The 16,504-nt window shown below is 39.6% G+C and overlaps 1 protein-coding gene across 1 annotated transcript in view; it reads right to left on the bottom strand.

The window, feature by feature from the left end:
* ARHGAP42 (Rho GTPase activating protein 42) overlaps positions 1–16,504 on the bottom strand; it is a 313,699-nt gene that overhangs the window by 213,529 nt on the left and 83,666 nt on the right. Inside the window, exon 2 of the mRNA XM_003910587.5 lies at positions 15,713–15,808. Within this exon, the coding sequence (XP_003910636.2) occupies positions 15,713–15,808 (96 nt within the window). The remainder of the gene's footprint in view (positions 1–15,712; positions 15,809–16,504) is intronic.

Below are 16,504 nucleotides of genomic sequence, written 5' to 3' on the forward strand. Positions count from 1 at the left end.
CACAGCTAGACTCAAAAGAAAGAAACCTTCTGTAAGCCAGGGACTTGCCCCATAAGAGAAAGTGGCTGCTACTACTGCTCCAGATTGTTAGGATTACCTATGAAAATTAATAATAATTATGATGACTCCAGGGTGAAAGTCACAGTAGATTATGGGAATAATTCTAAGCTATATATCTAATAGTTTTTCCTTAGGATACTCTCCCAGAACTAGCTTAAGACAACTTAGTAATACCTACTCCACAACTGCCAAACTATAAGGTAATTTGAGAGTTCAGGTATATATACTCATATATATACCAGGTTTATATATATGGTAGGTGTGTATATTTCACAAAAGGTCAAATTTTGGCAAACAGATACATGCAAACACAAAAAGGACAACTTTCATTTTCACACAATTTCAAAACTTAATTTCTGCTGGCTTTTCCCTAGACTTCTTCCCACTATCTTATTACTTCAAATGAATTGTATTTGAATGCTTCAGAAAACTTTACTGAGATTTTTGTCAATGCAGTAAGTGTTGCTGTGCCTAACGAAGTCCTCAAGTCACAAATTTTGTTTTCTTTGCAAGCACACTTAGTATGCTCATGAAAATGAGGACCTGTGCAATTCTGATGTTGCCTTGTTTTGTTTTGTTTTAATGATGTTGATTCTGTTTCCCAGAGTCAAAACCACCCCCAATTCAGAAACCATTTTCTGAATTTCCTCTACCAAGAGGCAGTGACATTACATATACTATCTCATTTAATGTCCACATCATAATATGAGGTGAAGTAGGTAATATCTTGATTTCACAGAGGGAAAAAAGAACAATCCATCAGCTTCAGAACTTGCCCTACAATCCCAGAGCTAGTAGGTGGAGAAGCAGGTATTTGATTTTGATTGTTTGATTCCAAAGTCTATTCTCTTCCAACAAACCATTATTGTCAAAGGGAAAAAATTAGAAAGTAGTGCCAGCCTGTATCCTACTACATTACAGGAGGAAAAGAACAGGCTTATCATCTTTAAAGGCAAACAGTTCCAGAGCTGTTTGTGCTCAAAAGTAATCGGGCGCCAAGTATCCTGATTGAAGGGGGATAATCAGTAATTTGCTGCTGACAAGCAACCACTTACACCTCGCACTGCCCCCATGTTTCCTGCTGTCAGGAACTGACCTCCCAGCACTCCTTCACATTCCGCAGGCTGAAGCACCCCATTCATGCTCTTCTGCACCCAAGCTCCTGCCACCACCCACCCCAGAGAAGCCTCAACATCCGCTTCCTTGCCCAGTGCTCTTTTCCACAACCTCTTAACCTCCAGTGACCTCTTCTCTGTAATTCACACACCCACAAGGACACTAAAAGTTCAAGCTATCTAACCCCTTTGCTTTTGCTTTTTGGCAATCCTTTTATTCAACTCTAGTTCACTCCTAATCTTATTTCCCACAGTGGTTATCTAAAAAGAATTACCGTCTTTCTCTCAAGAACCCAGCCCCAAGCTTCCCCTCACTCTTACCAGATGGCCCGGCCTCCTGACTCTGTGAGAGAAATTCAAGACTCTCTGATCAGTACTGTCTTTATTCATTCTCTTCAACTTGTCTCCTGTCTCAGAAAAGGGGCCCTCGTCCTCTCAAAAGCTAACAACTCCACAGTAAGCCTCTAATCTCATTTCTCTCTCTTCTCCCTCTCTCTCTTGCCCTCTCTGTTATTTTTATCATCACTCCTCCCTCCTCACAATGCTGTTTCTCCTTCCTTTTGGTCTGCAAACTAGCTCCAAGCAAGGGCCCTACCATCCTAATGAGGTTCAATGAAGAGAAAAACACGGGGCTATGGAAAGGAGGAGGAGATTTACCTGATACGCTGCTAGCACTATGCAAAGCTCTTTAATGCTCACAACATCCCATGGGAAAGTCACATGTAAAATCCTCAAATCTATTGCCATTCGCCGCATTTTCCAGATAGGAAAACTGAAGTATACAGATTAAATAGCATGCATGGTCATAGAACTAATGACTTGCAGCACTAAATTTTGAATCCAAATTAGCTGATCGGAAATTTATACACTTTTCCACTACTGTAGGTATAGCCCCACAGCACCATCCCCTCATCCTAAATTTAACACATTAAATTACCTTATTTAATACTAAGGATTCGTTTTTTGTTTTTTGTTTTTTTTTGAATCTCAAATTTAACACATGTAAAAACTACATTCACAATTCTCTTCCACCCCTAGATGCCCTGGCACATAAGAATACATAAATGTGCTGGTAACACCACTCTCCTAGTAACATGAGCGAAGAATAATCTTCAGTCCTTCTTTCCATATACCCAATCACCAAATGCTGCTGATTTCTCTCCTCTACACTTCTTACATACCCATATAAGGATCTGACTTCATCTCTGCTGTCATATTACATTAGTTGCCCAGCTTCTATGGCTCTAACTCATTGTATGTAGGGACGCCAGAATAAAATTCCTAGAGGGCACCTCTGATCATGTCATTATCCAGCTCAAAATCCTTAAATGGATTTTTTAAAAGGGTCCAAACTCCATACTGCAAATAATTTGAGGCCTCCATGATGTGGCCAGAAGGTACGTGCCTAAGTACTTAGCTCAAGATGCTACTATGTCTAATCTCAAGCTTTACACCTCGAAACTACTGCACATTCCTGTAATTTTCCCATTTTCGTGTATTTTTTTTTACTTATATTTTCTGTCTGCATCATATCCAACCATTAGGACTCAGTTCAAATAACTTCCTCTATTTAGGCATCTTCTGATGTCCCCAGTTGCAAGTCTCTTCTCTGGCTCTGATACTGTCGCAGCATTTTGTCCTTACTGTACCTAAAGCACTGGGCACATTCTCCTTAGCATTATACTGATTAGATCATAAGTTATTTTTTGACCCCTCTTCTATTTTGTAAGTGTGACAAGAATACAAGATGATTTGATTCATGTTTGCATGAACCAGGAGGTTCTTTGCACTCAGAAGACACTCATGATTGGTAGAGAAGTTTAGGGAATCCAAAGTCCACATCAGTATGAACTAAGTCAGTCATACCTTGTATATCATTATAATTTGAAAAGCTGTTTTCTTTTTCATCCCTGGGAAATTTGCACAGCATCGGCACTGGTTCATGAAAATCATCAGTTATTCTAAAGATGTACACTTAAAACGAAACCTATTCTCAGCCTGTAAGGGACAAGGTGGCAAGAAATGACTAGGTTTCCCTACAAACAAGTGGCACTTACAGCTTTGGTGGCTGCGCTGGCATAACACTGGGAATCAGGGATCTGGTCATTCAAAAGGCACACTGCAGGAATAGACTAAAACGGTACAACCCTCCAACTGTGCCTTCTTCTGCATAGATCACAAGTCTACTGTTGATTTTTTGTTTTGTTTTGTTTTGAGACAGAGTCTCACTCTGGTGCCCAGGCTAGAGTGCAGTGGCACGATCTCAGGTCACTGCAGCCTCCACCTCCTGGGCTAAGGTGATCCTCCCACCTCAGCCTCTCAAGTAGCTGGGACTACAGGTGCACATCAACATGCCGGAATAATTTTTGTATTTTTAGTAGAGATGGGGTTTCCCTATATTCCCCAGGCTGGTCTCGAACTCCTAGGCTCAAGAAATCCACCTGCCTCAGCCTCCTAAAGGGCTGGGATTACAGGGATGAGCCACCACGACCAGCCAAGACTAGTGTTTAAAGCAGTGATTTTCCACAGGCTGCATGAGACACCAAGGATCTCCATAAAATTAAAGGATCCTAGGACCACCACCCAGGGGAGTTTGCCTTAGTTTAGGCCTGGGGTGGAGCCCAGAAATCAAATTTCTAAGGCTCCCCACAGCTGATTCTGATGCTAGGCAGTCTGGCAACTCCTGACTTTGGGAAATAAAATGCATGCTTTGTGTGAGGAATTAAAGATTTAAACTATATTTAAGTAGGAAAGTGTATATTTCAATAAGATTTGTAAGGATCATCTTTCCTTCCTTACTTGAAGTTTATGTGTATTTCAATGGCAGAAATAGTACTCTCAGCACTGAGATGTTTATCTCTGAGTCCCAAAAATCAAGCATGACACCAAAGCTCTTCTCTCCACTGCCCCCTGAATCACAACTCACCAACTATCCTGAATTCTATCCTTGACAAAGAAATTACTCCAAATTCACCCCCTTTTTTTAAGCCTCCTATTCCTAGATAACTATCCAAGGCAAACGTTTCTTTTACTTCTTAGGCCTGTGATTCAACTCTATTCTTGTTTTCAAATTTCTCCCTCTCTACTCTGCTTCCTTTTCATCCCCAAATGTCTTCCTTCTTGCTCATATGTTTGTCCTTACTTTTTTGTCAATGAGTTCCATTAATTTCTGAGTGTCTATATCCTGCCTCCTAACTCACTTCTAACAGATACAATCTCCAGGGCTATTGCCTTTCTGGTCCAAACATTTTATGTCAAAATTGAAACTATATTTTTATTATTTCATTCACATTTTAAAAAATGTTCTCTTGATGCATAAGGATTTTGTGATGCACGTAATCTCTGACTCACTGTGAACTAGCAAAGACTTCCATGTTATAATTCATCACATATATGGATGCTAGGAGAAACCTCCTAAAGCGCAACTGCAATCAAAAGCCTTGAGTGTTTTTTGAGAACCTGCAAATTAAACTCTAGACTACATAGCAAAGTCTTCAATAATATTCTCTGGTTCTCAATCCTCACACTCCAGCTAAGAGGATATCACATCCTGGTTTTCTTCAATATCACATATGTCAAGGTAATGAAAACTCAAGTGTACAATCAGAGTAAGTATGCCCAAGCAGGAAAAGAAGTCCAATGATCCAGAGCAGGAGGACAAATAGAGAATTTGGAAAAGTATCCAATGCCCTAAATGCATTAAAAAAAAAAAAAAAAATCTACTGCTGGTGCAGCCAGTGTGCCTCAGAGATCACTTACTCCTTTTGCACCAAATGGTTTCAAATCCAGAATTAGGTCAGTATCTGTGGGATCATATAAATTTGATTAATGGAGAATAAACCAAGCTTCACTTCACATGCAGTTTGTTGTAACACCAACATCTTTAAATTATAGATATCTGTATATTAAAAGTATTACAGAAAAATATCTGAATGATTGTGACTCCTTGTATCTCCGTAGCACTTGTAGTTTAATATATCGTGAACTTACGTGTTTTATCATCTAACTTCTCTGACAAGAATACAAAACCCTGGCTGGGCGCGGTGGCTCAAGCCTGTAATCCCAGCACTTTGGGAGGCCAAGACGGGCGGATCACGAGGTCAGGAGATCGAGACCATCCTGGCTAACACGGTGAAACCCTATCTCTACTAAAAAGTACAAAAAAAAAAAAAAAAAAAACTAGACGGGCGAGGTGGCGGGCGCCTGTAGTCCCAGCTACTCGGGAAGCTGAGGCAGGAGAATGGCGTAAACCTGGGAGGCGGAGCTTGCAGTGAGCTGAGATCCAGCTCCTGCACTCCAGCCTGGGCGACAGAGCGAGACTCTGTCTCAAAAAAAAGAATACAAACCCCCTTGGGGTGAGGATTTATTTCTGTTTTGCACAATGATGTATCTTCAGCACCCAACATGGCACCTGACAAATTCTCGGTGCTTGGTAAATACTTACTGAGTGAATGAACAAGTAACCTCAAAGTCAAAGTTGACAACCTAAGAGCCAGTTATCAAGGTTCTGGTACCCATGTGACTTCAGAAAATCATTTCACCCCTGGGTCTAAAGGAAAACATCAGCATTATCTCCCATGCTCACCAAAGTCTCTTTCTACTCCAGTATACTAAATTTGTGATTTGCGAAACCAAGCCAGCATTTCTAAGTCAGAAGTAGCATTTTCTGATCATTTAGAAAAAAACAAAGAAACAGCTCATGTTGTTCCTCCCCACCCTCACATGCACATAAAGAAAGTAAGAGAAAGATCCTAGAACTATAGAAATGCAACTCCCAAAGAGAAAGAAGTAAACTACTCCACACCAAGAAAACACCTATGGTACAATACCATCCTCAAAGGCTATTTTAAAGCTGATGAAGAATTTATATTACAGTATATTCAACATAAGGTAGAGAAACTCCACAAAGAAAACTAGGAAAATACCAAAAAAAAAGGGCCAGTGGGCTGAACTTTGAGAAATGATCTATTACTAGTGACCTCTTTCCAATTAATGAAAGTGGAAGCTGTGCACATAACACCCACAAGGGCCATCACTTATTTTTCTAGTGTCTGATGTTAACCAATAGGCACCCAACAATGCCTAGTCTATCTTGACTATGTTCTCTTAGCATAATAAGCTTTGTTTTTACACCATTCAAAACAATTGTGACTTCACTGTCATTGGTTGTTTAATGTTGGTGTCCTCCAAAAAAAATTTAAACTACCTGTGCCACTCATTGTGGCTTAGATCTGGTTGATACTTGAGTATTTACTGAATAAATGAGTTGTACAACCAGGAAATGCAGGCACAGACAAGTTTAACAGGGAGGCAAGAGAAAGCTACAAATCCGGTTTCTGACTCTAATCCCTATCGGCCTTTGGCTTTAACAATGTCGCTGTTACAGAAAAGCAAAAAACCTATCGTATTATTAGTCTTCAATAACACTCCACCATGCTTCATAGAGTGGATCCTAGGTGGGTCAGGTGGACCAGCTTCATCACTGTTCTGCCCATATCCACAAATGCGCCAGCAATATTGCTTTTGGGGTTACCAATACGTTTTAGAATATGTTAATTCAAAACTATAAAACTTGCAAATAATTAGGATCAAGTATATATTTCTGCATCCCAAATTAGCATGCGTCATAGCATTTATTCCACTATCTAATTATTTTGTTGAGACTATTTTTTACTAACCATAGATAAAAGTCCTCCTTGACTCTCTATCCACCTCCCTGAAATAAGACTTTTTTAAAGTCATGTTATTTTAAAAGAGAGGTATTATTACCACTTTATCCTTTAGTTTGTATACTCTATGAGGGCAAAATTTGGACCACCTTTTTCACAAGCACAGTTCTTGTCACATAACAGGTAGTCAATAAATATTGAACAAATGTAAAAAGAGAATAAATTTTTAGCTCTGGTTTAAAATTTATTTTAATATTTATAAATATTTTTTAAACTTGCTTTTTTTTTTTAATTTTTGAGATGGAGTCTCACTCTGTCCCCCAGGCTAGAGTGCAGTGGTGCAATCTCGGCTCACTGCAACCTCTGACTCCCAAGTTCAAGTAATTTTCCTGCCTCAAACTCCCAAGTAGCTAAGACTACAGGCACACACCACCATGCCTGGCTAATTCTCTATTTTTAGTAGAGACAAGGTTTCACCATGTTGGTCAGGCAGGTCTTGAACTCCTGACTTCAGGTAATACACCTGCTTCGGCCTCCCAAAGTGCTGGGATTACAGGTGTGAGCCACCACGCCCAGCCAAAAACTTGTTCTAAATGATTCTAAAGTACATGTAAAAATTACATATGTATGTGCATGTGTTTAGTAAATATATGACCTATTACCCTCTGAAAATTTAGATTAGCATACTGAAAAGACCATAGTAGATATATTCAAGTAAGTACATATATATATATATAGTTATATATATATATGGGTTTTTTTGTTTGTTTGTTTGTTTGAGATGCAGTTTCACTCTTGTTGCCCAGGCTACAGCGCAACGGTGCAATCTCGGCTCACCACAACCTCTGCCTCCCAGGTTCAAGCAATTCTCCTGCCTCAGCCTCCCAAGTAGCTGGGATTACAGGCATGTGCCACAAGCCCAGCTAATTTTATATTTTTAGTAGAGACAGCTTTGTATTTTTAGTTTCTCCATGTTGGTCAGGCTGGTCTTGAACTCCTGACCTCAGGCGATCCACCCACCTCTGCTTCCCAAAGTGCTGGGATTACAGGCGTGAGCCACCATACCCAGCCAATGCATATATTATTTTTCATGTAAGGCTCTAAAATTCTATTTACCCTAAAGTGATTCATTTCTGTAAAAGTTTAATAGGTTTTGCAGGGGGCATTATTCACTCAACAAATATTTATTAAATCTTTGCTACAAATAAAGCCCTAAAGTACTAGGAAGGAATAGGAATACGAGTAAAACTGTCAGACCTCAAAGAGCATATAATTTGCTACAGGTGATAAGCAAGTGAGCCTTCTGTACAAAAGACTGGGCTATTTTTTGTTGGGCAGAACAAAGTCACAAAAAAAGAAATGAGGTTTTAGGGGATTAATATCTATCAACAAGTTAAAAGTTAAATGTCTTTCCAGGCTTGTGACATGACAAGATTTCGGGTTATTTTTTACTCAAAGCCTAAAACATGAAACACCTAAGCTTTTGAATGTCAAATTAAGTCAAATAAAGTGCTTCAAAATACACAGCTAATATGATAAAAGTATCTCTCTTGAGTAGCATGTTTTCTTTAAGAGAGGAACACCACCTGAAATGTGCAACTTTCCCAGCTGCTTCAATCATTAATTGTGGGTGGTTTCTGTGTGGGTACAAAAATAAGGGTGGTTTAAAAAAAAAAAAGAAAAGAAAAGGAAAACAATAATACAATTGTCCAACTGAGAGCTATTAAAAAGTAAAATATGCTTCCTCTGCAGAGTTAAAAAGAAAATGTTATTTGTATAAACAATTTAGGCATTTAGAAATGTTCCATTTTAATACACAACTTCCTGATTTATATAACCACATTTAAGTGGTTGTAATGAGGATCTCTAAAAACTGATGGATATTGTTTTTGATTCAGCAAATGAGAAGGTAGTTTACTTCCTTGAATTTAATAAAGTATCACAGGTCTCTTTTAGAAGAGTTCAGTTGTGGTTGATAATGGCATTGCCTTTGGTTTAGAAATTTTTCGTAAAAACGCCCAAGAAGAATCTCTTGGCTACAAACAACTTCATCTTTTCTTTTTTTTTTTTTTTTTCCCTTAAGAGACAGGGTCTCAACATGTTACCCGGGCTGCAGTACAGTGGTGTGATCATAGCTTAATGTAACCTCAACTTCTGGGCTCAAGGGATCCTCCAGCCTCAGCCTCCTGAGTAGCTAGGTCTTTAGGTGCATGCCACCATGCCTGGCTAAATTTTTACTTTTTATAGAACTGGGACCTCATCCAGGCTGGTCTGGGACTCCTGGTCTCAAGCATTCCTCCCGCCATGACCTCTGCAAGCACTAGGATTATAGGTGTGAGCTATCACACCCGCCCAGTTCTACCTTTTGTATCACAATATCACTAGACAAAGGATTATAGGTGTGAGCTATCACACCCGCCCAGTTCTACCTTTTGTATCACAATATCACTAGACAAATATTAAGAGTAAACTGTAAAACTGCATATTTGTAGCTCAGGACCAAATTCTGAAGAAAATTTTCACTGAGGCATTTTCAATAATTTAATCATTGAATTAGCTTAAGTCAAAAAAGAAAATAGGCCCTTCTGTAACAAAAATTATTAATGATCTTTTGAATGTATTTTCTGCATTTATTATGGCAGTTATGATTTTTAACCTGAAACAAAGGCTATTATCTCTCAAAGGGTTTCTACACTATAGAGGAATTCTTTCAAAATACATAAATTGTTTCCCATACTTCCCACCCTAGACTATATTCTTATTTCTCATTTGGGAAACAGAATCAAATATTACCTTTCCATTTGACCTAACAGATGCATCTTCAAAGTAAGTGAAAATTTTATGCCTTTTCTACACAGTCACTCTTCTGACAAAGAAACTGAAGGAGATTTTCCAGCCACTCCCTTGAAAAAATTCTTCTTGACACCCTCAAATCAGGTATCCAAGATCACTCTCAGGTTTCTATCTACAAATCAAGGTGAGTCACCTCACCACAGTAACCCACTGATGCACACCCAGCCTCAGAGAGGTAACAAACAACAAATATTTGCACCTCGGCAAAGCACTGCCAGCACAGGAAGACATAGTAAAGCTCCTGTGACTTGAATTGTCACTATTTTAACCTTCTATACCTTCACCTTTCAACACATTCTCCTAAAGACAGAACAAGAAAATGTCAGGTGCACCTCAGCCAATGCTGTACACAAAACTTGGTTCAGGTTTGAGCTCTCATCCATCAATCAGTACACATACAATTTGTACAAATATTTTCATACAAAAGTGTCTTTTTAAAAATGCAACATGCTCTTCGTGCTTTTTTTTTTTTTTTTTTTTTTTTTGAGACAGAGTTTCGCTTTGTTGGCCAGGTTGGAGTGCAATGGTGAATTCTTAGCTCACTGCAACTTCCACCTCCCGGGTTCAAGCGGTTCTCCTGCCTCAGCTTCCCGAGTAGCTGGGATTACAGGCGTTGCCATCATGCCCAGCTCATCTTTGTATTTTTAGAAGAGATGGGTTTTCGCCATGTTGACCAGGCTGGTCTTGAACTCCTTACCTCAGGTGATCGCCTGTCTAGGCCTCCGAAAGTGCTAGCACTGGGATTACAGGCGTGAGCCACCATGCCTGGCTGATGCTAACTATTAAGCACTATCCTTGTGGTTATGTCTGCATATCTACATTCAAAACGGAGTAAACAAGGAACCAGCAATATACTAGTTATGTCAGAAATAGCTGGGGGACTGTTAAAAAATACAGTTTGATTCAAACTACTTAATTTACTGACTCATTTCTCCCCTCAGAATTTGGAGCTATTACCTTAGTTGACAAATGGTAGTGTATTGCCTGTCACTACCACAGGAATTTTCTGTTTAGGTGTGTCTACAGGAATGAAGTCTCCACCAAAAATATTTACTAGCAAAGTGACTCTCCTTCTTGGTAAATGTTTAATCTCTTGAGTCCAAAGCTCATACTGTTCAAGACTTTCCTCAGAGTCTAGGTCATCATACAACATCACTAACCAAGCTGTTTATGCACAATTGCAACTGGACTTTTCAATGGTTTCCAAGATTACATAGAATGAATAAACTTTGCCTCATATTAATGACTAACATTTTTATTGGCACTAGTTCAGTTTGACTAACAATATCTAACTTTTTTTTTTTTTGAAACGGAGTTTTGCTCTTGTTGCCCAGGCTGGAGTGCAATGGCGCGATCTCAGCTCACCGCAACCACCCCCTCCCGGATTCAAGCTATTCTCCCGCTTCAGCCTCCCAAGTAGCTGGGTGATTACAGGCATTTGCCACCACGCCCAGCTAATTTTGTATTTTTCGTAGAGATTGGGTTTCACCATATTGGTCAGGCTGGTCTCGAACTCCCAACCTCAGATGATCCACCTGCCTCGCCCTCCCAAAGTGCTGGGATTACAAGAGTGAGCCACCGAACCCGGCCACAATATCTAAATTTTTAAAAAACCTAGAGGTCTTCTCATTTTTAATCTTTGATTTAAAATGATTTCAAATTATAAGTACTAAATACAAAAACCAAATAGAGTAAATTGCATACTCCAGCTCTGGTGTGGATAAAAATTCTCAAGTGATGTGCTAAGACTTACAGTCTTTTATTATCCTATATACTAATGTGCTAAATCAATGTAGCTAAACAACCCATCTCATAGACAGGTTCATAGTAGTATCTTTGGACATCCAGCCGTTTAACCCACCATAAACAGTGTTTTGAAAAGAATATGATTTTAGTTTCTGCACAAATAACCTTTTATTTCCTATCAGTAAAGTTTTAAGGCTGGACAAATAACTCATATTGGAACATTATCAGTTCCCATGCAAGAGTGTGCTCCAGGACTGATGCAATGAGTATTGTTTTTGTATTTACACACATATTACTTTGTGTAATTATAGTTACATAATGGTACCTTTTGTATTTGATCTACCCCTATAAATGTATGATATGAGAGGTGGCTTGAATCTATCTTATACCAGTTTATAGTCACTTTCCTCCCCTCCATCACCGATTTCTGAGCCCCACGTGTCTAGCACTGTACTCCTAACTCAATGTCTTCCTTAGTTCAAAAAACCAAAGCCAAATACAAAGTGGGCAGTTAGTGCAGCTGTGGGAAGTTAAGCGGATGGGCTCAATAGGCCACTTCCCACTCACCGAGCACTGCAGTGAGCAGATGAAAGGGAAAAGGCCAAAGCTCACCTGCAGCTCATTTATCCTTAGAGAAGGGAGGGCAATGGCCTCTTGATGCTCTCCAATGAAAAGGGAGGTGCTAAAAAAAAAAAAAAAAGTACAGGACACTACCCTGCTTGGGACTTCAGTCCTGACCTACTCTCTGAGCCACAGGAATTCCCCACTGGGTCTTGAACAACAAATTCCATTTTGCCTCCTTCCAAGCCAGCAGTGTGTCACTGGCACAAAACAAAACAAAACAAAAAACCCAGCAAGCACAGGCCAAAAGGGTAGGGGCAGAGGGAACTGGTGAAGGGCTGGGGCAGATGTACAGGCCAGACATGGGCCTACACATCAAACACAATCCCAGAACAACTTTCATAATTAGGCAATTACACTGAAATAGTAACACCACCTTCTCTTCCTTACTTTGCCCCAAACCTTTTTTTCATCCTCTTCCACTGTGAGCACAAGGAAAGCAGACACCTTTATTCATCTTCCTATTGCCTTCCTACCCATTCCCACCACACCTTACACACAGAAAGCCTGCCAATGTCTTACTTTTCAAGTCGTTTTGCGCTGACATGACCCACATACAGAAGATGAGCTTCTTTGTAAGTCACAGGATTTTGTGGCTATGTCATCGGTAGGTCTCAAGCCTACTCCAGCTGAGAGTGTGGTGGGGCTATTGCTCGCTGCTCAGAGTCACAGCTGTCCCTGCCTCATTCCCCTTTCATTAAATCAGAGCAACAACGAAGTCGTTGGAACTCAGGCTTCAACAAGGCAAAGACAGCGGAAACGCTGTACCTTCCCACATAGAACTGAAGCCAGTGAAGGAGGATAAGCGTGATCCTTGTTCTCCACCCACTCCAGACACACACGTTAGTCCCAGGGATACATTTTCCAGTTCCTTGTCCTTGGTAGAACAGCTTGGGATAATCTCATAATCTTCCATGTCAGCAATGATTCTTCAGAGCCTCTTACTACTACTTCTTTATTATCTACACAATTTATTTTTAACCATTTAGAGTGTATATAGGAGATCAGGTAAAGGGTAAAAAGTGTTGAATAGGATATTGAAACATATTTATATTTTTATATGTTTAATATATGTTCCAGAAATATTTTATACTTATAAGTCATTTTGCTCTAAGTTTTCCTAATAGCATGGCTATTTAAATCAGATTCCCAGTGCAAAGGTGTTAAATAAATCTCCTGATTTAAAATTAGCAAGCAACATTATATCTACTTGTGTAGATTCTTCATCTCCTGATCTCCAACCTGAGATTTAACTTCTCAAAGCCCATATAGCATTAGAATGTAATGTAATATTCATTGCTTGTAAGCCTTCACCTGCTGATCAATTCACACCTCTCGAATCTAATCTGCAACAGCTGCACAACAATGTTCAATTAGCCAAAGTGGAAAGAGTCAAACAAGCCACTGTTGAGCTATCAAGTTCACTACAACTTGGGGAAATTATCTAACATCTGCCTAGAAGGTTGCATAGCACAGTGATTAAAAACCCTACATCTGCAGTTACTACACGCATGTGTGACTTCAAGATGACTTTTAAGTAAGAAGCTTAATGGAAACGGAAACATACAGAAAGATGTTTACTGTACTCTTAACAATAACAGGTAAAGGGTCAACCAGAAGTAACCTGAACATACTATAGGGATTATTTCATAAATTCATGTATATGAACCTGATGAAATAAATTCATGAAGTCATTAAAATTATATCATCTGTGGAAACCCAGGAGTATTTGCTATAATCCTCTTTCCAAAGAAAAAAATACCAAATTATATATATCATTGTATTAGAAAAATATGTATATAAGTGAAAAAAATTAAAGTTTATAAGGAAAATTATGTCATTTATTCAACAATTTATCTGAAGGTCTACTGTGAGGATCTGGGTCAAGTGCTAAGGCCAAAAGGGTTAAAAAAGAAAAAAATCTGGCTTCTGCCTCCATGAAATTTATAGCTTAATATAACTAAGTGAAGGCTGGGCACAGTGGTTCACACCTGTAATCCCAGCACTTTGGGAGGCCAAGGCAGGTGGATCACCTGAGGTCAGGAGATCGAGACCAGCCTGGCCAACATGGGGAAACCTCATCTCTAATAAAAATACAAAAATTAGCTAGGCCTGGTGGCATACGCCTATAATCCCAGTTACTCAGGAGGCTGAGGCACGAGAATCACTCGAACACAGGAGGCGGAGGTTGCGGTGAGCCGAGATCATGCCACTGCACTCCAGCCTAGGTGACAGAGCAAGACTCTGTCTCAAAATAAATAAACAACTAAGTGAAAATAACTGTTATGTAAATATGTGGGTGTAGCTTTTCTAAGTAATAATGCTAATATATTTGTATTTTAGTGATATAATCTAGGCTTTTACCTGGCTAAGTGTATACTACAAAGCCTATGTTGAGGACCAGACATTTATAACACAAATGTCAAGAAATGACAAGCAAAATGACCACTATTGTTCTAAATGTTGGCAGTGCATGATCCCTAATGCTGCCCTTCCCCAGCTCTCCTGTGAGGAGGAAGATGTCATGCATGTGGGAGGGCTCTCCCTTATTCCTGGAGGCACTTTAACTATACCTCAGGCAAGTGACAGGCATGGCTGGGACCACCTTTCATCACAAAACTGAGGGCTGAAGGAGACCAGCCCCTCCACCCTCCCCTCAAATTAACTAACACTCCTAAAAAAGCAAGCAAAGAGAGTGACCACTTGGCATGTATCTGCTCAGAAAGACTGCCAATATGATCACAATGATGTATGTATCGTGTAAATTTCATACGCAGAGAGCTTGTCTAAGGACTCTGTACCCTGCCCAGCGATTTCTCCAAAAGGAGCTCTTGTGAATACAGGCAAGCTAAAGCCACACATTGAAGCCGAAACTCATTCAGCTTAACTTCTCCTGAGAGCCTTTTTTTGTGGGGGTAACATTGCCCTTTTGTTTCACAGCAAGGTCTGTGCTAGGATTTGCTACTTAGATAGTCAAAGCTAATGAAATATACTGTCTAGAAATACAGACATAACTGGTAGAACTACAGAAGAAAAAGAAAGGGCAGAGGAAGAAGAGGTATGTGATTGTGGAGAGGTATGAAGGGGATTATAAATTCCAGCTTCTCAAGCGTGGTCCATGGACTAGGAGCATGGACATCACCTTCAAATCTATTAGAAATGAGAATCTTACATGCAAGCCAAGACCTGCAATTAATAAGATTTCCAGCTGGGCACGGTGGCTCACACCTGTAATCCCAGCACTTCGGGAGGCTGAGGTGGGTGGATCACGAGGTCAGGAGTTCAAGACCACCCTGACCAACGTAGTGAAACCCCGTCTCTACTAAAAATACAAAAACAAAATTAGCTGGGCGTGGTGGTGGTCACCTGTAATCCCAGCTACTTGGGAGGCTGAGGCAGGAAAATTGCTTGAATGTGGGAGGCAGAGGTTGCAGTGAGCTGAGATCGCACCACTGCCCTCCAGCCTGGGTGACAGAGCAAGACTGTCTCCCAAAAAAAAAAAAAATTCTTCCATAGAAACCCAAAATCACCCTTATAGTATCGTCAAAGTCAGAAAATATTTTAGATGTTTATTATTTAGGTGTGTGTCTATTTGATTTCAGTAAAATAAATATTAGAAGTAGAACTTTCTAAAACAGTAGTACTTACCAATACTAATTTCATCATCTGTTTCAGCATCACCAATACATTCAAACTGGAAATCTTGTAATGACTGGGAAAATTTCTGCACTGCCATAGACAGATCTGCAATTAAAAGTTAAGCAAAAAATCCATAAGGTGAGGTTCCATTGAACCCTGATGAGTTTCCAAATATAACATTATATAACTTTGATTTTGTATTATATTAACCAGAATCCTTTGAAATACCAGTTTGACTAATTTAACCAAAATTTAAAGACACTATAAATACTGAAAATGAATCTGGTCAGTTCTATACAGTAGAGATTTACTGCTTTAAGAGAGTTTTGGTGGCAGATGTGTATTATCTGAAAGCCAGTTTACCAAAGCCTTTATCAAGGAACTACCACTCACTGACCATAAATGGAGCATTTTTATTTTATTTTATTTCAAGTTCTAGATACATGGCCAGGATGTGCAGGTTTGTTACATAGGTAAACGTGTGTTATAGTGGTTTGCTGCACCTATCACCTATCACCTAGGTATTAAGCCCAGCATGCATTAGCTATTTATCCTGATGTCTCCATCCTCCTACACCTCCCCCTGGCCAAACAGGCCCCAGTGTATGTTGTTCCCCCGCTGTGGCCATGTGTTCTCATTGTTCAGCTAATGGAGCATTTTTTCGTTAAAAAAAAAAAAGAAGAAAGAAAGAAAGAAAAAAAAAAAAAAAAAGGAATGCTTCTGAGCTTGCTGGTGAAGGGCAAAAAGCCAACGGTTGATTAGAAAGAGTCACCAATAATATTCTGCACAAACTGTGGAAAA

This window comes from Papio anubis, chromosome 12 (genome assembly GCF_008728515.1).
Source record: "Papio anubis isolate 15944 chromosome 12, Panubis1.0, whole genome shotgun sequence".
NCBI classification, from domain to species: Eukaryota; Metazoa; Chordata; class Mammalia; order Primates; family Cercopithecidae; genus Papio; species Papio anubis.